Raw genomic sequence first — 26,045 nt, 5'->3', positions numbered from 1 at the left:
GCTGTCTACTGCCGGGTACCCATTCCCACCTGGGTGAAGTGAGGAAAATTTGTGTAAAGTGCCTTTCCCAAGGACACAATGTCGGGTCCCTGACGGGATTCGAACCCACGACCTTAAGGTTGCGAGTCCGAGAGCCTACATTGTTTGCATGTTGAGAGGTGTTTGATACAGGAACGTGCTGTCTACTTTCATGCTTTATTGGGAGAATAGAATCTGACTCTGAAGGATTATGAATTAAAGATAAGTTGTCAGCCACTACCAGGGGCTTGTTACTAACTAAAAGTGATGCAGAGCTTCTCCTTTTCAAACTGCTTGACCCAGATCGCAACATCTGGAGTCAAAGTGGGGATTCACAGCGGGGTTTGCAGCCATGTCTTACAGGAACAGGACACAGCCCAGCTGTGATTGTTGAGACGTGTGAAAGACATGAGGGCAGTACCTTACTTCTGTTGGTTAATCTAGAAAGGAAGGGTTTCCCTCTCATGTTGGGAGTACTTTGCCCAGTTCATGCCAGCACAGGAAGAGAACACAACTTAAGGGTAAATTTCTTTAAAACTTGTATTTCTGATCAGAGGATAAAAGAGACAGAGTGCTTCTTCTTCTTCTTGAACTGCTTTAAAGTTTCACATGCCTCTTTCATACATTAGTGATATCTCTTGTCAAGAATAACTGAAAGTAACAGTTGCAACTAAAACAGAAATAGGAGCAAAAAAAAGAGAAAGTGCCCATCATCAATCCAGACATATTGCAGGAGGAGGAGGATGATGAGGAGGAGGGTGATAAGGAGGAAGAGGAGGAGGAGGAGGAGGAGGAGGAAGAGTAGGAAGAGGAGGAGAATAAGAACAGCGACAGCACCAACATGTAAGCCGCAGTTACCACTGAGTGCTGCAAGTCAGAGAAGGTGGAGTGGTGGAAAAGTCCCATCTTCTGGGCCACGATGCTGTCCAGGACGTGGGAGCGGGCGTTGTTCCACTGGATGAGGCGGGTCACTGTCTTCTCCACCTGGCTGGATAGGTCAGATGACCAGTTGTAGAGCAGCAGGGTCATCTGGGGAGGTCAACCACAAGCACACACCATTAGGGTTTTTGGTTTTTGTGCTACGTCACTTGCAATATAATTAGGTCAGGTAAGTGCCTATGACTAGAGGTTTTACAAGAGAGTATTAGCTGTATTACCTGTCCTGGGCAACAACGTCATTGCACACCGGACAGGTCCATAAGTGCTCAGTTCCCCCCAGCACCAAAGCCCGCAGGGTATCCATACTGTTCCGGTGGCTGTCTGATTATGGCGACATCTTTCCTTTCCAGATAATCATTCCTTTCTTCCTTCTCCCCTCTCTATCCCCATTTCCCGCATCCTAATGATTGCGTGGTACAAGAGAGTAACATACACAAAAAAAGAGGAGAGATAAGGATGACGGAAAGTTGATAGTAAAGAAGGAGCGAACCACACCAGAGCACCCACCAACTACAGGCCATTAGGGTATGGTGGGTGGGCTGATGATAGGGACTGTGGGAGGAGTGGTGGAAGGAGAGAGGGGACAATGTGGTTGGAGTGACGGGAGGAGTGAGGAGAAGAGCTGTGGGAGGAGAGATGAGAGGAGAAGTGGGAGGAGACACGAGAGCAGTAGAAGTGGGGAGAGAAGAGGTGAGAGAAGAGGTAAGAGGAGTAGTGGGAAGAGTGGTTGTAAGACAGATGGGAGGAGAGGTAGGAGTGGTGAGAGAAGCAGTTGTAAGAGAGGAGAGAGGAGAGGTAAGAGGAGAGATGAGAGGGGAGTAAGGAGAAGTGGTGAGAGGAGTGGTTGTAAGAAAGATGAGAGGTGTGGATGTAAGAGAGGTGAGAGGGGAGGTAGGAGGTGTGGTGAGAGGAGTGTTTGTAAGAGAGACGAGAAGGGAGGTGGGAGGACACAACAAAACTGAATCCTTACCTCTTTCCCTTCGCACACTATGATCAGCAATTTCTGTCTGGGAACAAAATCTTTTTCTGCCGACCTGGGCCTGGAGAGCTCAGAGGACTTGGGATCTCCTTCTGGGGGAACCTGGGGCAAGTACTTCTGAGTGCCTCGGTACGCTGAAACACATCACAGGGATCTTACAATGAATAAACTGAACTCAAGCCAGACATAGGGAAAGGCATGAAACAAATCATAGAGATTCAATAAAACTAACCACAGCTCAAGACAGACGTAGGAAAAGATATGAAACACAACACATGGATTTACTATGACTATCCACAGCTCAAGAGACATAGGACAAGAAAGAAATAAATCTTGATGACGAACTTCTTCTCAAAGCCCACACACAAGCAGTATGACCATTCATAAGAGAATCTTCAAAACATAACATCATTTTGTCTCGGACACTACTACTAATTTTATCGTCCCTCTTTCACATACAGTAGAAGGTTCATACCTCTGAGAAAAAAGATGAATGATGAGAATGAGAGCTATGAGAAGGAAAAGAAAGCTGAACACTGTTAACATTGGAAAAAAACCAAGATACTATTTTGAAAAATATGAAGTTACGTGTCCATCTGAACGTGTACATCTGAGTACATGGAGTGAAGCATGACGGTTAGCCAAAAAAATCGCCCCCCCCCCCCCAACCCCCCAGCAAAGTTTATTCGAGTTCTCCGTCATCTGGTCTCTTAGGATTCAGGATGTCACTTCTTTTCTTTAAAATTGTTTCTCTTACTTAAGCTCCCATATCAGTAGAACAACATCTGAAATGTCCATCAGATTAAATTAGCTTTTGACATATTAACAGATTAGCACTGTCAAACTGATCACATGGAAGTTACCCCCATTTACAGGCCAAAGGGCTACAACTCAGATGGCGGCTGGATCGGAAAAGTAAAGTAAGTAAAGTAGATGTTACCCCTGAGGACACTGGCAGGGAAGACAGGCACGTTGTCCGCGTGGTCCTGTACGGTCAGCTGCCACTGGTCAACGTTTCTGCCCACGGCCATGAGAGACAGATGACCTCCGGCAGATGTGACATTCTCAAGCATTCGGGACATTTGAACATCCTAAAGGTAACAGAGAATACTATTTTAGAATAACAATATCTTATTTTTTATGCCTCAGATTTACATCATCCTGCCAGTTATCGTGATAACAATAATAATGATAAAAAAATAATAACAATAATGATAACAGTATAAAATTAAAATTAATAGTAATAATAACAGTACTAGCAATAATAATGATGATCATAAGATTTATGAGAGTAATAATACTAATAATGACAAATATAACAATAATGATAATACGAATATTAGTACTAATGTGACTACAACTGCTACTTTCACTACTACTAACAATGATTATCATAGATTACATTTATCTTGCATAAATCACAGCTCTCCATGCACTTTAAGATATATCATTACCCCAACAGACCCTGTAGCACTCTGAAACATTCTGAGCTTCCTGGAAAGTATCCTAAATCATTTATTTCCCTCTGGAATTCCTCCACTGACCTTCGGAGAGGATTTACAGGGAGTGTACGGGACACCGTAAGGAGGCTGCATCGAAGATGCGCTGTCCACGACCTTAAAGGTCCTCAAGGTCGTGTCGTTGGAGATGGTGGGAACAGACTGGAGCAGCTCTTTCACGACAAAGTCCACTGAAAACTTGGATTGGAACTGGAACTTTGTCTTGGACACAGAAGGCACACCTGGAAAGGAGAACATCGCTGGCTGGTTTTCAAAACTGGGGCTTTTGTGAGGGGGCCACTTTTCTTTATAACATTGAACGTCACAGCTCAGTAAGGACAAATAAAGGAGAAAAACATTTTGGAGACAGTGCAGATGCTAGAGAAGATTTTAAATCTTGAATTGAAACACATGAGTTGAAGAACTGATTTTCACAAAGAGAGAGGGAGAAAGAGGGAGACAGGAGACAGGGGGAGAGACGGTGAGAGAGAGGGAGAGAGAGGGAAAGAGAGAGAGAGAGGGGGGGGGGGAGGGAGGGAGATGGGAGACAGGGTGAGAGAGAGAGAAAGAGAGAGATAGAGCGAGAAAAAGAGAGAGAGAGACAATGAGATAGAGAAAGAGAGAGAAACTGAGAGAGACAGAGAGAGAGAGAGAGAGAGAGAGAGAGAGAGAGAGAGAGAGAGAGAGAGAGAGAGAGAGAGAGAGAGAGAGAGAGAGAGAGAGAGAGAGAGAGAGACCCACCAATGGTATGGCAAAATGTAATCCATGGCTCGATGAGAGAGCAGAACACTGGGTGCAGGCTCCCCTTCTCTCCACTCTCGTACTTGGAGATGGTCTGCTGGATCAGTCGAGCCTCCGATACACTGCTGCTTTCCCTCGGCCCCGCCACTTTGCTGCCTGTGCTCATGATAGGCGTGCGTGGGAGGGAGATGTGGTCATTGGCTGAGAGAGGGGCCGTAGAAAAGTCCAGGCACTGTAGAGGAGAAAGGTTTCACGGAATCAGCCTCAAATGCTAGCAGCTGGAAAAATAAACATTTCAGATATTATGGAAGAAAGGCGGGAAAACACTAATGTCCTATCTGACCAAAGAATAAACAAATAAAAGTCACAAACATCACACGGTAAACAGACAGAGCTGCAAGCTGAGATCTCTAAAAATATACACAAAAATCACTTATAATCTGGTCTGCAATCTGTGTGTGTTTGTTTTTGTTTTTGTAAAGTGTTTTACGGCGCTTGCAACTGCATAAGGTCACATGAGTGTGCGGGACACATCTAATATTTTCAGTTGGTAGGAAATTTTGAATTTTGCCCGGGTGGCGGCCGAAGCCTACTCTTATCGATTTTAGACCACCAAGGGATCTTTAACGTGCGCAACTTGCACACGGGCCCTCCGAGATTTTTTGCCCTTGTCTGAGAAGGCTAGGCGTAGATCTTTCCTACCAGAAGATCAGGGGTGTGGCAGAAAGACAGCAGTAAGGAGGAGCCAAGGAGTAGCAGTAGAAAGGCTGCAGAAAGAGTAGGGAGCCTAGAGGAGAGGGCAAAAGAGGTGAGGGGGTGGGGGCAGAGAGTGGAAATGAAAGCAGACAACAGAACATTGCTAGAGAGCAGGAAAGGAGGTGAAAGGAGACAATTTTAGAGAAGAAAATTTTTCGGTCGCTACCCGGATTCGAACACGGGACCTTTGAATGAGAGGCCAACACCTTAACCTCTAGGCCACGAGAGCCCCCTGTGTGTGTGTGTGTGTGTGTGTGTGTGTGTGGGGGGGGGGAGTAAAAGAAAGACAGCATAGAAGGAAAGCCAACTACAATTTTCCTCCGTCCACCTGCAACATCAAATATATCCTTTCTATCAGAACCACGTGCACAAAAGAACAATAGCAACAGTCAAACAAAAAAAAGAAGCTGTGATCCTACAAGCTTTTAAAATTGCTATCCTCACTGTGTAGTTTCCCTTACCTTTCCTGTTGCCTCGCTGGAGATGGCGCCAGAGGCCTTGAGGTCCACGAAGGAGGACAGCATGGAGACAGAGGAAGTCACGCTGTGGGGCGGGTCCACGGACAGCTTGCGGGTCAGCATGTTGTGACGACGCTCCATATTCTCAGCTGGGGGAGAGTGATTGTACATGTTTAACATCCCGAACAATACATTTACGATCAGTGTAGGAATTTTTGTTTGTTGAATCAAAAAAACCAAAACAATGTTAGGGAGCATAAATAATAATAATAATAATAATAAATAGCATTTACAAAGTGCATATCCCCGCTCAATACCAAGCTCTATGCGCTTCACACTATATTACTACCCAAGTAGAACATAGAACATTCCGAACATTCTCAGCTTCCCAGGAAACATACAGTGCAAGCAGCTGATTAAGTGCTCAAACATTAACATACTGACAAGATCTTTCCCTGCCTGTATCTGAGTACCCATTCCCAACTGTAAAGTGTCTTTCCCTAGGAGGGCCCCTGACAGGGTTCGAACCCACGACCATACTGTTGAGAGAGAATCTGAGAGCCTTACAACTAGTGACGGGCGGCTAGGATCCCGATTATTGAAGGCTAGAAGTCGTAGGAATCGACTCCGAACCCAATTACTTTCTTTCTAATGATGTGGTTTCTTCCGGTGGTTACCTGGTTGGCTCAAAACATCCCCAGGATTTAGGATAACCTAGATTTTGGAACACTACGAAGCATTAACTTTCGAATTTAAAAAAATAAAAAAATAAAAATTTAATGATTAAAGTGACTGGAAACATGATCGGAGGAATCGGTTCCAGACTCGATTCTTTGCCCAGCTCTACTTACAACTAGGTCACATACACCACAAGCGTACACACTAAAGCGAAGACAGTGTCTCAACCTACACGGCATCTTGACCGGCGAGGCGGGGAGGGAAGCTACGGGCTGGGCCGCCATGTCCATGAGGTTCCTGGGCACCTGACAGACGGGAGCAGTCAGCATGAGGTACTCCATCACGATGTCACACAGGGAGTGTCTCACGGCCGCCGTCAGTCGATCCTTGATCACCTTCAGGTCACAGTTACCGCATTCCCACAGCCGGAACTGGATGAGGGCAGTGGGTCCTGTTTGTTTGTTTGTACGAGTAAAGAGAAGCATGCAAAACGCAATAAGACATTTAGACTCTCTGTTCAAGTCAAGAGAAACATATAAACACAATACGACAGTCAATTAGATTCTCTGTTTTAGTAAAGAGAAGCATAAAATTTTTTACACATATGCATTTATATTATATGTATAATACTTTGTTTTACGTACACATTTGTGTCGATTAATTTTTAAGATGTGATGTCTTTTTCATTGAAATGCGCATTGAGCATCTTTTAGGAAATGGAAATGCGCAGTATAAATGCTATTTATTATTATTATTATAAAAAACACAATAACCGACATTTAGATTCTCTGTTTTAGTAAAGAAAAGCATAAAAAACACAATAACCGACATTTAGACTCTCTGTTTTAGAAAGATAAGCGAGTAAACACAATAATAGTCATTTAAATTCTAGGTCTTTTTTGGTTTTTATTTTGTAACGCACAAAAATGATCTTTCAGTGCTGGGGAAATAAGAAAAATACAATGATCCCCATTAAATTCTGGGGTAGGAAATTAAATGCAAGACATACAGACAGAAACACAAGAGGGATAGGAAAGGAGTAAGATCATATGTAACAATTTAACATTGCTGAGACTTATTATGACAATAAACAAAGAGCGGTGTGACACTGAAGACAACAAATGAACAATGGCAGTAATATTTTATGAGCAAACAGAAATTTGAACTGACCAGGTCTTGAGGAGGCCACCCGCTCGTGCACTGTGGTGTGGACCATACGGGGAAACTCGCTGGGGTCTGTGGCAGACATGCTGGTATTGCGGACGGGAGACGGGCAGTTAAGGAGCTTGACCTCGTAACCCTGACCATCCACCAGGCCCACACTGATGCAGGCAATGCCTGGAAAATGTGAGAGCAGACGCGGCATTGGAGGAGGGGGGAATATTATGGGTATGGTTGTCAGTACAAGGAAAGCTTCACATGCACACTAACACAATGTTGGCTATTTGGTTTACGAAAAAAATATCAATAGATATAGAAATCTAAAAGTGAATGAAAGACAATGGACTGGACACATTCACAGAGATGCAAACCAAACATCCTAAGAGCCTCAAGATGGAATCCACATGGCAAGAGAGAGAGAGAGAAGAAGGCCCATAAGTACTTGCAGCAGGGATTTAATTTCAGACCTAAAGGAAATGGGATACAGGTGGATAGAGGTCCAGACTATAGCCAAGGAGAAAAGTAGATTGAGAGTTGTAGCCGTCAATATTCTGGCTCAGGGTGACAAAAGCTGATGATGAAAAGAAAAGTGACTTACAAAAACAGCACAGGGAAAAAAAAGAAGTTAGACAAAAAATGTTCAATAAGAATTTCTACATTTTCGCAATCTTCCTTATACATTAAAAAAAAAAGCTCAACTGTTCCATAATAAATTGCAATTTGTACTTTTGCGGTTTGACTTGTCTAAAGGCAAAAGCTTTGTACTGTGAAAAAAATTAAATACAAATATATTCCTCATCTGAACTGTTCATATTCAGCTAAATTGGACATTAGCATAGAAACTTGACAGAACCACAAACGTTTGTTTGAAAGCCCACATTCAAGAAAACAATAACTGAATGACTAAATGTTACAAATCAGCACTTCACAAATGTTCCAATTTTTATTCCTAAACTACGAAAAAAATTAGACTAATTCAAGATGCACTTTAACACAATATTATAATGAAGCTATTCTTGTTACCTTTTCCTCCACTAGGTTGCGGTCTGTTGTACAGATACACCTTGTCAGAGGGAATTGCCCGCCACACTCCATCAATCACATCCTGTAGAAGAACGAAGTGCAGGGTCATCAATGGGGGACAGGGACTTGATTTTTAAAAACCCCCCAAAACAACCCAACTATATTGTAAAATGCACCTTATTAGTTTTAAATAATTATTCATTCAAAACGATAGCTTTATCCCGAAACCCTTAAAAAAACAGATTTAGACTGCTGTAAATGCTAACCATTAACTGGTTATGACACCATGTTGCTACATATATGACCTTCATGTTGCCTGGCAACAGACACAGTGGCTATGCAGGACACCTGACACCAAGGAACGACTGACACAGCGACAACTGACCCCATGCTAAGACTGGCACCATCAGGCCATTACCTGAAACTTGGAGTTGGGGTTGGAGTCCACGTAGTTGGGAGTGTGCAGGAACTGCAGCAGGTTCTGCCTGAGGTAGTACATGAGGGCAGCCAGGTACATGGAACAGTGGCCTGGGATAGTCAACAGGAGAGTCTCCATTGCTTCCTTGCGGGGCTTTTGAATGAACTGAAGGACGACAGTAAAAACATCATGAAAAACTTCAAAATTCTCATTTAACTCTTTGAAGGCACATCCCCTTTCCCTTTCTCGATACCCTGTGATGCACCTTCTTTGTCCTTTTTATTTTACAGGTTTATTCTGAGAATATGCAAATTTTCCGTGAGACAATCAAGTCTGTAACTGTATGCTTAGCCTTGTCTTGGTGCATAAGCTTTTAGTTGTGCAAAAATTATATACGAATAAACATTGCTTCTGAAATGTTAATAACGTGCTGAATTGGACATTCGCATAAAAACTTGACATCAAAAAGTTATTTTATTGAGAAGAACACCAACATGATAACAGCCATTTAGGGCAGAGAAAAAGCAAGACACGACACACAAAAACAGAATGGAAAAAAAAAGGATGAACCAAAAGGTGCCCTTTTACCACCTGCTGTCAACTTACATAAATATCGTCGGGTTTGAGCTTGCACTGAGGGTTTCTGCTGAGCATGACACAGAGGGCGTCCAGCAAAGCATCGTCCAGTTTGTTCTGGAGCATCTTCATCAGGTCGTCCTTGATCTCTTTGCCTGGGGATGATAATACACCTTTTCCCAATCAAATATTAAAATAGAGAGTTCAAATGCAGCAATGAATTTTAATGAAAGTTCAAATATCAAAATTGTCAAATTAATTCAACATAGAGAGTTCAAATTCAACACAATGAAAAATGTAATCAAATAATAGATCAAATGTAATCATAGAAGAGCTCAATTTGGCGCGCTGAATTTGAACTGACAATGTTGAATTTGAATTCTCTATTGCTACATTTGACAGCGCCGTTTTGATATTTGAGCTTCTTATTGTTACATTTGCTCCCTCTCTTTTGATGTTTGAACTTCCTATGTTGAATTTGATTTGAATATGTGGAATTCATTTTGTTATGTTTCATTTGAACTCAATTTTGATATTTGACCAGGAAAAGGTGTAATAATATTATATGTGTCACAATGCTAGAGAATCAGGAGCACGTCAAGTTTTGGGCACGTAGAGTCATTGGTGTCATCATAAAGCTGGTACATTTGTCTTCCTTTCCATTAAAAATATATCCATCTACCTCGAATGCAAGTCAAAATATTCACAATTGAAGGAGGTGGGGGTCATCTGGTTTCAGAGGTAAAATAAGAGAGAAAATGGCCACCAAAGTCTTGTAACTTCCATAGCTTGAGAATCCTTGAAAACAGGAAATTAACATATTTTGTGCCTTTAATCAATGTTCTTCAGCAAAAATCTACACTGAAATGTGTTTTTAAATGGACATAAAAGATGTAGAGCCAAAGAACAAAAATTTTATAAAAATTACCAAACAGGCGTCAAAATGTCGGGTTTCTTTGATTTCAGTATTGTGACGGGTGCCACATTTCACCAAGATGGCTCACATATGGCATTTATATAGCCCTCAACCCCAATTAAAGTACACAGGCTCTGAAAACTTAACAATACAACAATAACATAAAACAATAAGTTCTAATCAAAATTAAATCTCTCTAAATCTAAATATTTATCTCATAAATTTAAAACAGAAAGGACTTCAGCGGACATTTGAATGAATTAGAGGTTTTGATCTGTCATAAACTGCTGAGCACAGCATTCTAGATCTTGGGGCCTTGAGCACAAGAAGAGGGAGGACTCTCACCTTCTCAATTTTGAAGGATGGATATTTCACACCCAAAAAGCTTTTGATTTGCAGGAGGAGGAGGAGGGAGGGAGGGAGGGCAGGAGTAGGAGGGAGAAGAGGGGATGGCGAGGACAGTGAGGAAAAACAGAGGGAAGGAAAGGAAGAGAAGGAGCACATAAAGTAGAAGAAGCAGAAAAAAAGAAGAAAAAGAGGATGAGGAACAGGAGAAACAGAAAAAGCAGAAGCGGAAAAAGAAGAAAGAGAAGGATGAGAAAGTGGAGGTGGAAGAGGAGGTGGTCAACATGGAGCGCTGAAATCTGGAGAAAGTGGAAAAGACCACATACCAGTCTCTTCGATGCCGTGAATGGTGAGCTCCACAATTTCCTCAATTCTGGACGACTGGCGGCCTAGACTTGACGTCAGGGACACCGTGTCGCTGTCAGTTCTAGATGGCTGGAAAACAGACAAAACACAACATGAGCCTCACGGGACATGGGAAGAACTCTATACTTTTACCACATTTAAGCATCATCATCATTGCCGCTGCCATATCATCATCATCCTCATCATCATTATCATCAGCATCATCACAGACCAAACAATTTTCCTTTTTCTTGTTTTGTTTTCCTTGAAGCAGGGGCCCTTCAATTAAAACCATAGTAGGTTTGCAAGTTGGCAGGAAATAAACCCTTTAGTCCGGTGGAGCCTACATACCAGACATCATTAAAGTTAAGGCGCTCACTACTTCTCTCCCTTCATCATAAAGTCCCTCGGCATGCCAACCTTAGACTAGGGGTTTATTATCAAGGTTGTCTCCTCTAGATCCATCGTGTTCTGGTCCTGGACCGCCAGGTCTAGGTTAACAGGGTCACCTCGAGAAGGATGTGGCTCTTCGCTCACGCACGACAGTCTTGAGGTAAGAGTGGTATGCCAAACCACAGGACTTACAGACAAGGCCCGCCCTTTTCACTGTTCAAGGAGAGCCTTCACAACCAAGAGGAGACAGACTCCCACACACTCAGCACAATAAAAGAAAGTGTGTGCGGGGCAAAGCGAAAAAAAGTTTGCTCCGAGGAGTGGTCAGGCGTGTCTTAAACCAGCTCCTCATGGAGACAATTAGCATGAAGACCCTGAGGTGGACGCTGGAAAGGAGAGATGAGCAGCTATGGACATGTGCTGCCTGCTATGATTCTAGCTCTGGATCCAAGTAAATCCAAGTAAGGGGCCCTTCGTTGTGTCTTTGAGAAAGGCACTTTACACAAATTTTCCACACTCTACCCAGGCGGGAATGGGAAGCTGGCTATAGTCAGCGAAAGATCTTGTCAGTTTGTTGTGTTTGAGCACTTGTAATCCGCAGGTTGCATCATATGCTTCATGAGAAGCCAAGAATGTTTCTGAGTATTCTGGGGCAGCTGGGGTAATAATAGTTGTAAAATGCATAGAGCATGGATATGCACTACATAATTGTAATTACGATATTATTATTATTATTATTATTACTGTTATTATATTGTACTCTCTCAGCCTCTGGTTGGCCCTGAGAGGCAGGGTTGAACCAGCCTGCCTCTCAACTAATGTAAATTGCGTTGAAAGAAAGTGTTACATGTTAAGAAAGACAATCCCCACTTACCTCGGAGCGAAGCTGGGCAAAGTGAGCCGAGTCGGAGAGAGAAGCCTCCAAGTCAAATTCCCCGGCCTCTTGAGTCACCTGCAACTCCCTCAGCCTGTGGGGAGACATTTCATTGGTCACAGATGAAAGGAGAAGACACTTTCCAGGACCACAGTCAGGAATGTTGAGAAACACAATAAACAAAAAAACAAAACCAGGTCTGGTACACTACTGGACTCATTACAGAACACCTATTGCAAGATTTTTTAATCAAAGAGAAATCTTCTAACTGACAAAGATTGTCCCCTAGAGCTACTACATTTGAAAATGGCAGCACTGAAAATAAAATAGAAAGAAGAAAGATCACACAAGAGCATTCATTCATTCACCCCCCCCCCGTAATAAAATACCATCTTTTTATTTTTAATTTCCCATGGAAAAAAGCCGTAGCTCTAAAAAAAAACAGGACCACTGGACGTATGCTGTTGTTGCTGTTATTAATCCAGCAACAGCTGGGCTCTCGCCCTTCTATGCAATGCCATGTAGTGATATGTGCAGGTTTACTACATTTGCTGTATCGTTCTATAGAGCGTATTGTCAATGTTAAGTCTCGGTGGGAGAAGAGTAGACCAGTGGATTAAAAAACCCCGGATATAAGAAAATTTTCACCTTTTCTGTCTTGCTTGTTTTTTGGGGGTTTAAAAAAAAAAATTTCTTTGTTGTTTTTAAAGAGGCTCTCTCTCTCTTGCCCTATTTAACTCCTAGTGGAGCATAGGCCATCAACAACATTTCTCAAGCAAAGCCTGTCCTGTGTATCCTTTTCTATCTTTTAACGAGGCATTGAAGAACAACTACCTCAAATAGAAAACATTTCTGGAGGACAGCTCTTCGATGACAAACATGTTTTTCCTGTTGCTGACCACAAACTTGTTGAGCACGCTGCGAAGCACCAGCACACCCATGGGCGCGCCGCCGCGCTGCACGCACGACTTGAGGCGCGGGTGGAGGGTGAAGTGGTGGCGCCAGACCACGTCGCAGGCAAACGAACCCGGGCTGTAGATCATGCTGGCTGCCAGGTAGCCTTGACCTTCCTCACTGTCATCCTCCTCTTCTACCTCATAGCCTGAAATAAAACAATGTAATACATTTCGATTAGTTTTAGTAGGGGTTTTACGGCGCTCGCAACTGCATAAGGTCATATGACCGCCAAGGGGTGTCAACAGAGAAGTCCTTACAGGGAATCAGGCTTACTCTGTTCACCTCTCTAGCTTCGACAGCTCAGTACTTGCAACGCAGTCAAGTAATAAAAGTGCCGAAGATTATACGTGTTACAAGAGAGTAACAAACACAAAAAAGGAAGAGAGATCAGGATGATAGATGTTATATAGGAAAGAAGGAGAAAACCACACCAGAGCATCCAATACATTTAGAGAAATTTAAAACTGGTTTCACCTTTTTCTGTTGAAGAGAAGCAAATCAACACAGGATAATGGTTATTCATTGCCGGGCGGGGGGGGGGGGGGGGGGGGGGGGGGGATACAGACAGGCAGAAAGAAGGACAAAGAAACAGACAGAAAGGATAAAGAAACAACAAAGAAATCAGACGAACAACATTACAAAATTTATGTTCTGGGTTCAAGCACCATGTTCCGTGAATGACCTGATCTGTGTTTATTGAGGAGTATACAAAATTACGGCAGGGGTAGGCCACGGGAAACATAGAGGAGATGCGTGGAAAGGGACATGAGAGAGGTGAAGCTCACTTGGAACGAGCTTGGAAGGATGGCCCAGGACAGAGATAAATGGAAGGAGCTTGTATGTCGCCCATACCCTGCCAGGGGTGAAAGGCATTGATGATGGTGATGATATAAAATTACACTCGCTTAAAGGCAAATGAGTGACGGTGAATTACGTGTAAAAAAAGCCTTTAACAATGACCTTGCACATTAATTAACAAGTGACTTAGTACATTAAATTACATGAAACATTTAGCAGGCAAAAGCATCTGCAGCAACACTAACCGTCAGGCACAGATCGGCCAGAGAGCGTGCGCCGACTGGTCCAGGTAAAGTCCTCATCAGCCTCGGGCACCAGCAAGGCATTGCAGACTTTGGTCTTGTTCAGCTCCTTCAGGAGTAAAGCCTAAGGAAGGATACATAATTGATTGTAAATGATTGTGAAATGTTACGCTTTCCCATTCATACCATACAGGAGGTGGGCTTCTTTGGCCAATTTGATACCAATGTCAGATGGAAGGTAAACCCTTCGACAGACAGAAAAACATCTAGACCGGGAGAGACTCACAGTCCTCTGTTCAGCCAAACTTTAGAAGCACTGTGGAGAAATGTGGCTCATTAAGCCAGACAGGCCCTACAGGAACTGCACGGAACTTTCTTAACTTGCAGAAAAGCATACACAAAATGCTCAGGCAATTCTGGTGAAAGTTGTATAAGTTCTACTCTTTCTTATTGACTAGCAAAAGAGCCAGCCTCGAGAGCCTATACCACCAAGTACTAAGGCTATAAAAAGAGGTAGACAACGCAAAACACGGATTGAGGGTGTCGAGGAAACCCTGAGAAATTATAATAACCCAGTTGAAAGACCTGCAGAGCTGGCCTACCCTAGAAAACTGCAGCTCCCCTCGATGCTTAAAAGCAACAAAGGATGAAAAAGTAAAGTAAATAAGCAAAAGATATAACAACTAAGAAAAGCAATAGATGAAACAGTTTTTCTGTGAGATGTTCTATTATTTCTCCACAAGAGTTGTGCAACAGCAAAAAACACTTTCAAACCTAATACAGCTAATCTAAAAGTCACATCAGGTAATATTAGTCTTCTGTAGTACAATTTTCAAACCATTACTAAAAGATCCCAAGCAGTGACAAAAATACAGATTTCAGACCCGTAATAGGAAGAGACAGAAGTACCTCTGGGCACATAACTCTCACCTGATTGACTTTGCGGCAGACCATGTGGATGTTATCGGTGACCTTTGAGTAGAGAGCTTGGTGCTCCATGCTGATCAGGGACTCTCCGTCCAAAGGTTCTCTGTTTAAAGGGGAAAAATAAACATTACTACTGGGTTGTAGGTCATAAGTTAAAGCTAAGAAACATGTTTTATTTGCTTTAGTAAGAGTTTTACGGCACTTGCAACACAGTAAGGTCATATGTAAGTGCCGAAGATTAGAGGTAACAAGCGAATAACAAACACAAAAAAGAAGGAGGAAAGATACGGACAATAGATGCTTAACAGAAAAGAAGGAGCAAGCCACACAGGAGCACACGTCATCTACCCACTTAGAAGCATAATAAAGATTTGAATCCAGGTTTATAGTAAATAGAAGTACATTGACTCAATAACGATTATTTAGTGTAGTGAAAAGAGTGATAGACAGACTGAATCAACAGAGGGAAAGAAAAGATTATTGTCACCAGAATCACGTACTATCGTAACCGCCATATCACTCGAAATCGAGTCTAAAATATAACTAGATTACAATTTTTACATTCTAAATTCTGTCAAAATCTGGATTCGATACCTTTAATAGTCACCGAGATATACGCGGTTCGTGAGGTATCGTATACACCCTCTTGAGTATAATTCAGAATCACGTACTAACGCAAGGGACGATACGCCAGTGCGTGGACCATCTCTTCCTTTGCTTGTAGACTTGTATGTTCACGTTGTTAAGTCACGTACTAACGTAGGTAACAAGAATCAACCCTATAGAGTTCTATTTTAATTTACCTCACTATTAATCTACGTGATTGCTGCGTTGAATTAAAAATTTTCATGACCATTGCATATAAACTTTCTCTCTCTCTCCCCCGCCTCTCTCTCTCTCTCTCTTTCTCTCAAACTTGCACATAAATCATAAACTTGCATCCAGTCTGTGTTGTTGTTTTGCCGATTCACCCTCTTTTCAATGTACTGATTCATCCATGTGTGAAACTCAAGCACCAGGAAATACTGGTAAAAAGTCTCACCATGCTTTTTACTTTCAAAGTAAAATAACGTAACTGTATACGTAAACTTTCTCTCTCTCTCTCTCTCCATTTCTCTCTGTCTCTGCCTCCCCTGTCTCTCTCTCCTATCCCCTCTACCCCACCTCTCTCTCTCTCTCTCTCTCTGCCCAATCCCCCTCCCCCCCCCAGGGCTATGCCACTGACTGAAGTTGTCTTTAAGCCATTTCCAAAGGGGGGATATTTACATGTTCGTATGCACAGTAGGATTGTAAATGTGCGGATTTATCAATGTCATGCTTGTACTATGCTAAAACAACATGGGGGAACTGCTGCTTTTTCTTTCCTCATCCTCACTATTGTCATTTTTCCTCTACTTCTTTTGTATGTTTGTCACTTTCTTGTGAACTGATATTTCCGGGATGCCTTAATAGTCGAAGCAGACTTTGTGCTGTTGAGGCTAGAGAGGAAAGCAGAGAGAGCCTGATTCTCCGTTTGGACTTCTCTGTTAACATCCACCCCTTGGCGCTCATATGACCTTATGAAGTTGCGAACGTGTAAAAACCCAACTAAAACTTTTTAAAATCTCTCCCTCTCTTTTCTCTCTTCTTCCCCTTCCCTCTGTAAATACTGCTAAAATGCCTCACCATGCTTTTTTCTTTCAAAATAAAATAACGTAACTGCATACGTTAATTCTATCTCTCTCTCTCTTTCTCTCTCTTTCCCTTTCCCTCTGCCTCCGCCCCCCCCCCCCATCTCTCTCTCCCTCTCTCGCAAACTTGGAAAGTGACACGCATACATCATAACTTGCTCCCGGTCTGATATTAAAAGTTGCAAGGCTGTTGATATAACTGATTCATCCATTTGTGAAACTCAAGCACCTGTAAATACTGGTAAAATGCCTCACCATGCTTTTTTCTTTCAAAATAATATAACATAACTGTAAGTTTATAGTTTGTTTTGTTTTTTAAGAACTATCATAAGCGCCATATTGTGTAATGTAAGGGACTGTGCAGTAACATACTTTGCATTCACGTACAAACGCAAGTGACAAAAAAGGTAATTTTTTCACTAAGTAAGCAATTAGATTGTTTTTCTGAAGCAGTGACAGAAAAGACGGCATAAAGTCTATACACAAACCAAAAGTCAATAAGAAATTATGATCCGTTCATTCACAACAGGATTTGAAAAATTGTTAAAAACTTTAAACCGCCGTAGCTCGAAACTCCAATTTTGTCCGTTACGATAGTACGTGATTCAGCCCACGATATGGCACCCAGTATTTTCAACCATCAGGTACCATAACCGCTACATTCCGTAAGAAAAAAAAAAGAAGTTAAGTTCTTTGTTGAGCCAAACCTATTTAAGAGTGAGCTCACCGGGAATGAAAGAGGACCTCAGTCTTGTCCGGGTGGATCTGCATCAGTAGCCAGAAGTCGGGCAGCTCAGAATGAGTGGAGCTGATATCCGACATGGACGCTGTCTCATCTTGCTCCATGTCGCTGATGTCTCCGTCAAAACCTGAATGACAACCATCAAACACAACTGGTGGAGATTCAAGGAGCAATGAAATCACGGGATTACATCCCTCACAAAAAGTTTGATGCTGAACCCCTTCAAACGAGAGTAATTGTCAAAGTGCTGATGAGTCAGCAAACTCGAATGACTTAACTCTTTATCTCCATGGGGGGGGGGGGGGGCAAACCCACTATGCCGGAGCCCTATTTTGGTTTTGGAACTAAATCTAAAAATGACAAAAACGTCACTAAATGGGTCATTAAATAAAAAAAACTATTTTGATAGTTCTTCATCTAATGAATGAACTCCTGACGAAAGACATTTATTTCGATAATTGCCGAAAAGTAATTTGATGTCGTAGTTGTCGTAAAGGAATGTGCCCTGCTAGCAGCTCACTGGCAGAGCGGTTCCAACCGCGAGCTGCTGGGAGCAGCTCTCTGGAGAAAATGAGTTAATATCAATCATCCAAAAGGGTGCAGCATTACAAACTTTGGCTAGAATTATGTGAAATTCTAAAAATTAAGACTTTCAAATATTTTACTCTGTACATACGCTAAACTTTCCCCAAATCAAAGTGCAATATCTTTCCCATTATAAAAAAAAAGTCTGGTACACTTCGCAATCACACCGCTACATACACCATCCTACATCAATACAAATTTTAATAATCACTAGCAAAGAATCTCACCCCGACACACACCACTAACACACAATCTCATCATCACAAACACACAATTCTACTCCAACAAACACCTAACCCAACCTTCACAATCTGACAAACACACACACACAATCCCACTGTCACAAACAGGCAAACACCCACATCAATTCCACAATCACAAAGACACTTAACACTTTTAGTACCATTGGAACTTTTGTTGCCAGGCACGTTGTAAGCCCACATAAAGGATGGCGACTTTGAACGCCAACTCAACCAGGCACACTAAAGATATTTAAACAATGAACAGAGCCAATGAATTGAAGGAAATACCAAAGGAAGTCACTCTATGTGATAGCTGAATGGTTGATGAAACACAGTGAAACTTTTTAGCTTGCTTCTTGGGCTGTGAAGGTTTTAAAAATTATTCTTTTGATTCTACCATGGCTTCAGCGTTCTACACTGGTGCAGGACTTGAGGGTTTTTCCCTATATGAGCCTCTGGTACTGCAAGTGTTAAACATGACCAACAGTACAGCACAGCACAAAAAACCTCACCCTCGCTGGTGGTGGACTCTCTGGACGAGATGACCGACGGCGACTGCGGAAAAATGCCAGCCCGTGAGGCTGATGTGTGGCCAGAAGGGGCGGAGCAGTGACGACTTCGCACGGAGCAAGCCACCGTACCCGGTGACCTCACCTGACTGCCCTGCAGCCCTGCGAAGCTGCTCGACTTTTTCAAGCTGAGAAGGGAAGAAACGGCCAAGAGACTCCAGCTATTGTAATAATTCTCAAAACAATTAAGAAAACAATCACACTGCAGTAACAATTCCAAGAAAAATCATGAAGAAAAGATAAATGAAATGGTAACTATAATTTAGAAAAAAAAATGAAATGGTAACTATAATTTAGAAAAAAAAAATGAAATGGTAACTATAATTTAGAAAAAAAAATGAAATGGTAACTATAATTTAGAAAAAAAAATGAAATGGTAACTATAATTTAGAAAAAAACCCGACGAAAAGACATGAGTAGAATCATGCTATGACAATAATTATTTAAAGTTCAAATGGTGTAGGTGTGGGAAGGTGTACATATGGATGTGTATCCATGTCTTGTGTGGCAGTGCACGTGTATGATGGTCTTATATACCATTAAAATTTTCAAAAATTAAGAATGTTGGAATGTGTATATTATGTTTTTATTTTCCTGGGAGTGTGTGTGCGTGGGTGCATGCATGTGTGAGCCCGCGTACGTGTGAGTGTGTGTGTGTGTGTGTGTGTGTGTGTGTGTGTGTGTGTGTGTGTGTGTGTAGAATCATCAAACTGCCAATCTGTGAGACAAGCCTTCTGACAAGATCCAAGACAAGCACGGAAGTGTATTCTCTAAATGCCTATAGGAGGACAAAGACACTCACTTTTTGTCAGCATCATTCTGCTCCTTGATCCTGAGCACCTCTACAGGACTCGTTAGCACCATCTGCACCTTGCCTTCTGTCGGTGACACCGGGACCTCAGGAACCAGAGGCTTCAGAGGTTTCTCGTCTTCTTGCCCTCGCTGCCAACCAAAGCAAAAATGAAAAAATACCTTTTAATCCACTGTGGTTTTGAGAAAAAAGGCATTTTGTCACTAAAGAAAAGGCACTATTCCGAAATTTGAATTCGAATTTATTCAAGAAGTTGTCAGTTTCGTTTGTGATTTTTTCACACAAGTAGGGTAACTGATCAGGCTATCGATTTAGCAAATGACTAAAAGAAAAAATTTGGTGCCAAAAATGAAAAAAGGCTTTTTTGAAGTTTGGGACACAATAGCAATCTTTGTCTGACTCACCCGCAGCTGTTACTTTTCCAGAAATAAGAAAGGTTCTTTATTTTAAAATGTTTTTTAAAAAAGGCAGTAGAGAGAATTTATTGTAGAATGCTTTTATTTGCACCCTGTGGGCAATTGGAAGATTTGATCCCCTAGAAGCACACCGTTTGCGCTGAGTTGCTCATCGTGATAGGAGGCAGTGACAAGAAAGTTGCGATCCAGCACAGATAAAACAGAGATGAAGGAATGAGTGTCTGTAATGTGACAACAAAGTTGCGATCCAGCACAGATAAAACAGAAATGAAGGAATGAGTGTCTGTAATGTGACAACATATCAGTTAGCCCCATAGTCTTTTTGGACACCTTCAAATCAGCAAAGTGCTTTTAGAAGGTTGACAAATAAAAATTTGGATTGACTTGAAACTGAATGAAAATCCCTACCAGCAATAAACATTTTGTTTATTATCCAGCCGACAAAATATTGACCGGCTCTGCTGGTTTTTCCCGGTTAAGAAAGCCTGAATATAGGTGTTTTATGTCCCCGACACAATTTAGATCATAAGGAGGCAGGCAAGAAGTGTTTATAGCACGTTGAGATCAAAACTTGTGAACAAGAAAAAAACCTGAAAGATTTGTGTCTGTAATTTGTGCTTATGAGAAAGCCAGTTATTAAAGGCAATTTTACATGAATACAAGAAGTTAGACATATGTAGAAACTCATCTATTGACATATTTTTAAAGTATTCAAAATCCTTAATACCTAGGCGTTGACAGTATAAAAAAAACCTATAGACCAAGTCTCAGAAGCCACTTTTGAGATACATAACAATTGTTTTTCTTTAGCGGAACTAAAGATGAGATGGGGCGGGTACATGTTAGGGCTGGATCCTGCTTGTCAAATTTGAGATTGGCGATTCGCGATTCAGTCGGCTTCAATGAATCGCGAGTACGCGAGCACTCGTGGAGCTGTGGCGGAACACTGACTGAAACGAAACAGTGTCATATCAACGCCTCTTGGCGAGCGCGAGTCCCACTCTTGTTGTTCCGCCATCCTCTCCGCCCCACACCCTTTGTTGCATTGCTCTATCAACTTACCTCAATTAGTGACCCCCATAAATTCCCCCCCCAACCCCATGATTCGCTAAAACAATGGCTCCATAAAATTCCTTCTGTCTATTGGCTGGACCCGTTCATTTTGTTTTAATAGGGGGGTTGGACTATACCATCTTTTGTAAAATAAGGGAGCCATACTAAGTGTTCCGTTCCGTTCTTGCGCCCGTGACTCGACTCAGCAGTAGGTTAAACAAACCACGGTGGTGACAGCGACAGGGGAGTGAATCGGGAATCGTTTGGCGATACTGTTCCGCATTCCGCTGAAATGAATCGTGAATCGCGTTCCGCAGGCAAGAGTGGCGATTCAGTTCCGTTCTCGCGCTCGTGACCCAGCCCTAGTACATGTGTCTCAGGTAGAACACCACTTTTTCTAGCAAAAATACTCAACCTGACAAAAATAATATAAAATAAAAGAATAAAATGCATGATCATTCAGCCTGTACCTTGTCCATAACTGAGCGTGGCCGAGCTCGAGACTTGACATCTGAGCTGCTGCGAGGTCGCATGTTGGCCACCTGCGACTCCGAGCTCCTCATGTCCACCTGACCCCCGACAACAAACGACGGGGGATCACCACCCGAATCCATCTCACCACCCTCCTGGGGGGAAACACAAAACAAATGAGAAACTGACCTTATACCCAAATATGGGCATAAGCATGATACATAACATCTAGATACAACCCTTTCAAAAAGCATAAACAAACAGTCAAAGAACAAACTTTCACGGTATCTCCAAACCCCTGTAGACGAAATTAATGAAAAGTGTCAATTTATGTTCTTGTTCCACTACTCATCACTTTTCTACTTTTCTAACAACTCCAGATTTCCATTTTCACCTTTCATCAGTGCATTCATTAATAATAATAATAGATAGTATTTGTATAGCGCATAACCCCGCTCGAAAGCAAGCTCTATGCGCTTTACAATATATTATTACCCCAGCAGACCATAGAACACTCAGAAACATTCTCAGCTTCCCGGGAAGCATACAGTGCAAGCAGCTGATTAAGCGCTCAAACACTAACAAACTGACAAGATCTTTCACTGTCTATAGCTGGGTACCCATTCCCACCTGGGTGAAGTGAGGAAAACTCGTGTAAAGTGCCTTTCCCAAGGACACAACGTCAGGTCCCTGACAGGATTCGAACCCACGACCTTACGGTTGCGAGTCCAAGAGCCTAACCACTAGGCCACCGACGACACCATTACACATTTTCCATATCCATCTTTCAGGGACACACAATGTGACAGTCTGTTACATGCTCATCTGCTGTCCTTTCAGTACTGCCCTCCCCACTGACTGCCACATACCAACCAGCTGCCCAATGAACTAAGGGAAATATGGTAAAGTGGTCTATTCATCAGATCTAGGTATACAAACCTTTGGTTCATGACAGAGTACCAAACACCTTCACCACTAGAATCAGAGAAGAGTGAAACTGAAATGTCTAACTCTAACACTTGCTAGTATATTTGCACAGAGAACTGGCTTACTCTTGTATATTTCAAATTTCAACATAATTTCAGAGAGCATACTTTCATTCATTAATAAAACAGTAGGATCTTCACAACTGTGGCACACAGCACAAAATAAATACATCATCACCACATTTACTGAAAACATAAAAACAATTAAAAAAACAACAAAACATATTACAATCACATTTATGAAACATAAAAACAATACAAAATAAATATATCACCATCACATTTACTGAAACCAAAAAAACAAAACAAAACCGAACAAAACCATCCATCTCAGTGATCACCTCTGGGGGATTGGAGAATATGTTGGGCAGGCTGAAGCTCCTTTCCTCCTTCGAGATGATTGCGCTTTCATCCGCCTCCTCCCCTCCTTCCCTCTCCCTCGCGACTAGATCGAGGCTGTTAAAAGCCGACTTGATCTGCTGCGCGTACCGCAGCTGGTGTGCCAGGGCTTTGTTCACGATCAGGAAGTAGTAGTCGCCCTCCTTGGTCACACGATAGCCCGGCAGGTTTTGCCTTTCAAATTCCTGAAGAAAAGGCAGAGGAAAAGAAAATAGAAAACGGATGATTTTGCCGCTTCCTTCGCGTAGTGCACAGTGTCGTACCATTTAAAATGAAAGATGTCTCTTTGTAACACCCCATCTAAATTCTCAGAATGGACAGAAAAAAACAACAACAACCCCATTTTTGTAGACAGTATGGAGAGATACAAGACTTCAAGCTCTTGGTAAAAGATTTACATGCTTTAGAACGGACATATTTGCACATCTTCACCTTTCCAGAAATCGGGGTGATTTTTATTCCTGATTGCGTACTGCAATACACAAAACATAATTCAAGTTTAATAACACAAGATTTCTGCAAAACAACATATGAGCAATAATGAATCATACATCCAGCTGGCCAATTAAATTGAGAGCATTTTTTTCAAGCAACCCATACGTTAATTTATAAAAATAACACAATACAGTAGGAAAAAAAAAGAATTCTAATGACAGCAGTCAAACATTTTTTAATTTCAAGCCTCTCAAAACATATAAAGCTATAAAACAAGATTGTCTTTTCTATCGACATCGCACCATTTACATTAATGGTGTAAAGACCCCTTACAATAATTTATTGAAGCTTATAAATAAGAAATTTTGATTCATATCAAGTCATAAACAAAATAAATAATTGTCCTATCTTTGTTTGTTTTTTAATGGACTATTTCATAAATCCCTAATGTTTTACACAAAAGAAGGAGAGACCTCTATAAATAATGCATCAAGGCCTATAAATAAGAAACTGATTCATGGTCCATTACATGATTAGCAAACTAAAAGGGCTAGGAAAAACCCAGTCTCGGATTACCTCAATGAACATGTTGAGACTCTGCTCCGCCCCATACACAAACTGGAGGTTGATGCATTGGTACTGCACCGTGTTGCACTGGGTGTGCACTATGGCACTGCGGATGTGATCAGCCACAAACGTCAGTGTGTCGGACGAGATGGGGTGCATGTGTCTCAGGGAGGACACCACCTCTTCCAGCATAAGAGACTCAATCTGAAAATAAAAAAAAAAAGAATAAAATGCTACAATATCTGCACCAATGGCATAGAGAAACTTAACTGATAAAATTAGAACAAACGATACAAAAAAGAAATAGTAATAACATTTGGAAAGCAATGATAATAAAGAAAAAAAACTAAGTGAATTCATTTGAAAAAAAACAAAAAACCCCTCAACCTCAACAGAAGGGGGTAAATCCTTTGCCTCATTTTAATACAAGCAATAAAACAGAAAGACTAGGGAAAAAACCCATCTCATTCACAAGCCCATAATGTTTTCGTTCCACTATATCGGTGAGGTTTTTTTTTTCATTAATGAAAAATAATAGACCTCTCGTAGAAAATAGTTAACGATATATTCGAAATACAGAATCACTGGCAAAGGTCTACTTAAGCCGCCACCCCCCAAAATATTCATAAAATAAGTTAACAATGTCTTTCCCGCATGATGTCATGGTGACCCAGAGTGGTCCCACAAAGAGTGGAGAGCACAAAAGAGCATTGTAGGTCTAGTAAGTTCAAAACAGAGAGCTCTGGTAAATTTTTACCAATCATTAATAGCTTCAAGACTTATTCTTGTAAAAAAAAAAAATCATGTTTTAACTGGTTTAATTAAATCCAAAGACAAGAAAAGTGATACCTCATCTTTAAAACTGTACACAGCTGAATGCTGTAGCTTGGACAAGTGACTGATTGGGTCACCTAGTGGTTTGGACGACCTAAGGGAAATATAGGATGTGCATGCATCATTACAATAAGACATTCATTCCTTTCATTTGCTTAACACATGTCAACAGATAAATTATTTCAGGTTCTTGCGTTGTGAAAGAGAGTCAAACAGCTATTTGCTACAGTTAAGACAATTATATCCTAGGTACTCACCCATGATAATGTTTTTTAAATGAGGTCCAAAGGTATACCCCATTAAGGGGAAGTACCCAGATGATAAAAAGGAAGGCTTCAACAAGGTCAGTGATACAAGCACGGAAAATAGGCATTCAATCTTTGACTTTTATTGCAGTGTCTAAAAACAATGTGAATGGCTTTACTTTCCATGAAACAATCAACAGTTCTTAAAGGTAAAACACTTTATTTAATGTGCGACTAGTACTTAATTTTATGCATGTAGAGTCCCTTTCAGCTTGTCAGAAATTCACCCTGCATTATACACGTCACCTACAAAAACGGGCCGATTTTGAAGTCAAACTATATACCCCATATTATAAGTCAGGTCGCATTATAAGAAAGTTATATCCCATAATTAAAAAAAAAAGCAGAGCAAAGTCAATTTGCTCCATTGTAAATTTTGATATAAATTTTTAAAGAGCTCAAGATATCAACTGTGGCGAATTGAACAAATTGTGAAGAAACAAATGCGTAATTGGAGATAAATGTACAACATTCCTACAAGATCAAAGCATTGTCAGTGGGAAAAACCACTTACAGAACATCGGCAGAAGGGCCCTCCTCCCCATCTGGGCCTTCCTTCCCCCCTTCCCCGGTCTGACTGCCACTGGAGATGAGCCTCAAGTAGGACGGTTTTCTCGGGAATGCCGGCTCCACATCGTCCAGCAAAGTCAGGCAGTTTATGTCAAATGTGACCTTAAAGTCAGGGAAGTCTAAGCTTTTCAAGGGCTCCACCAGTCCGCATGTTACTTCGCCTTCATGGAAGAGAAACATTTGATAGAGCCATTGTGTGAGTTAAAGAGGAGCTCATTGTTGAAAAACATGTGGGTTTTTTTCTCATTTAATGTGCTTTAGTACAGGGAAAAAGCATGAGAGAGAGAGAGAGAGAGAGAGAGAGAGAGAGAGAGAGAGAGAGAGAGAGAGAGAGAGAGAGAGGGGGG

General features: G+C 41.6%; 1 protein-coding gene across 1 annotated transcript in view; it reads right to left on the bottom strand.

Moving 5' to 3' along the window:
- LOC101846610 (KICSTOR complex protein SZT2) overlaps positions 1 to 26,045 on the bottom strand; it is a gene marked incomplete at both ends in the record, with an annotated part of 59,002 nt that overhangs the window by 14,679 nt on the left and 18,278 nt on the right. The window contains 24 exon segments of the mRNA XM_035972702.1: positions 877 to 1,047; positions 1,928 to 2,070; positions 2,877 to 3,027; positions 3,481 to 3,677; positions 4,177 to 4,408; positions 5,394 to 5,539; positions 6,301 to 6,519; positions 7,239 to 7,406; positions 8,253 to 8,334; positions 8,671 to 8,835; positions 9,277 to 9,401; positions 10,834 to 10,942; positions 12,120 to 12,213; positions 12,954 to 13,221; positions 14,120 to 14,240; positions 15,047 to 15,146; positions 17,441 to 17,582; positions 18,795 to 18,979; positions 19,654 to 19,793; positions 21,602 to 21,757; positions 22,930 to 23,172; positions 23,999 to 24,193; positions 24,839 to 24,917; positions 25,643 to 25,859. Of these exon segments, the coding sequence (XP_035828595.1) occupies positions 877 to 1,047; positions 1,928 to 2,070; positions 2,877 to 3,027; positions 3,481 to 3,677; positions 4,177 to 4,408; positions 5,394 to 5,539; positions 6,301 to 6,519; positions 7,239 to 7,406; positions 8,253 to 8,334; positions 8,671 to 8,835; positions 9,277 to 9,401; positions 10,834 to 10,942; positions 12,120 to 12,213; positions 12,954 to 13,221; positions 14,120 to 14,240; positions 15,047 to 15,146; positions 17,441 to 17,582; positions 18,795 to 18,979; positions 19,654 to 19,793; positions 21,602 to 21,757; positions 22,930 to 23,172; positions 23,999 to 24,193; positions 24,839 to 24,917; positions 25,643 to 25,859 (3,848 nt within the window).

Source organism: Aplysia californica, unplaced genomic scaffold, assembly GCF_000002075.1.
Source record: "Aplysia californica isolate F4 #8 unplaced genomic scaffold, AplCal3.0 scaffold00803, whole genome shotgun sequence".
Lineage (NCBI taxonomy): Eukaryota > Metazoa > Mollusca > Gastropoda > Aplysiida > Aplysiidae > Aplysia > Aplysia californica.
This window is presented reverse-complemented; position numbering and strand designations above follow the sequence as displayed.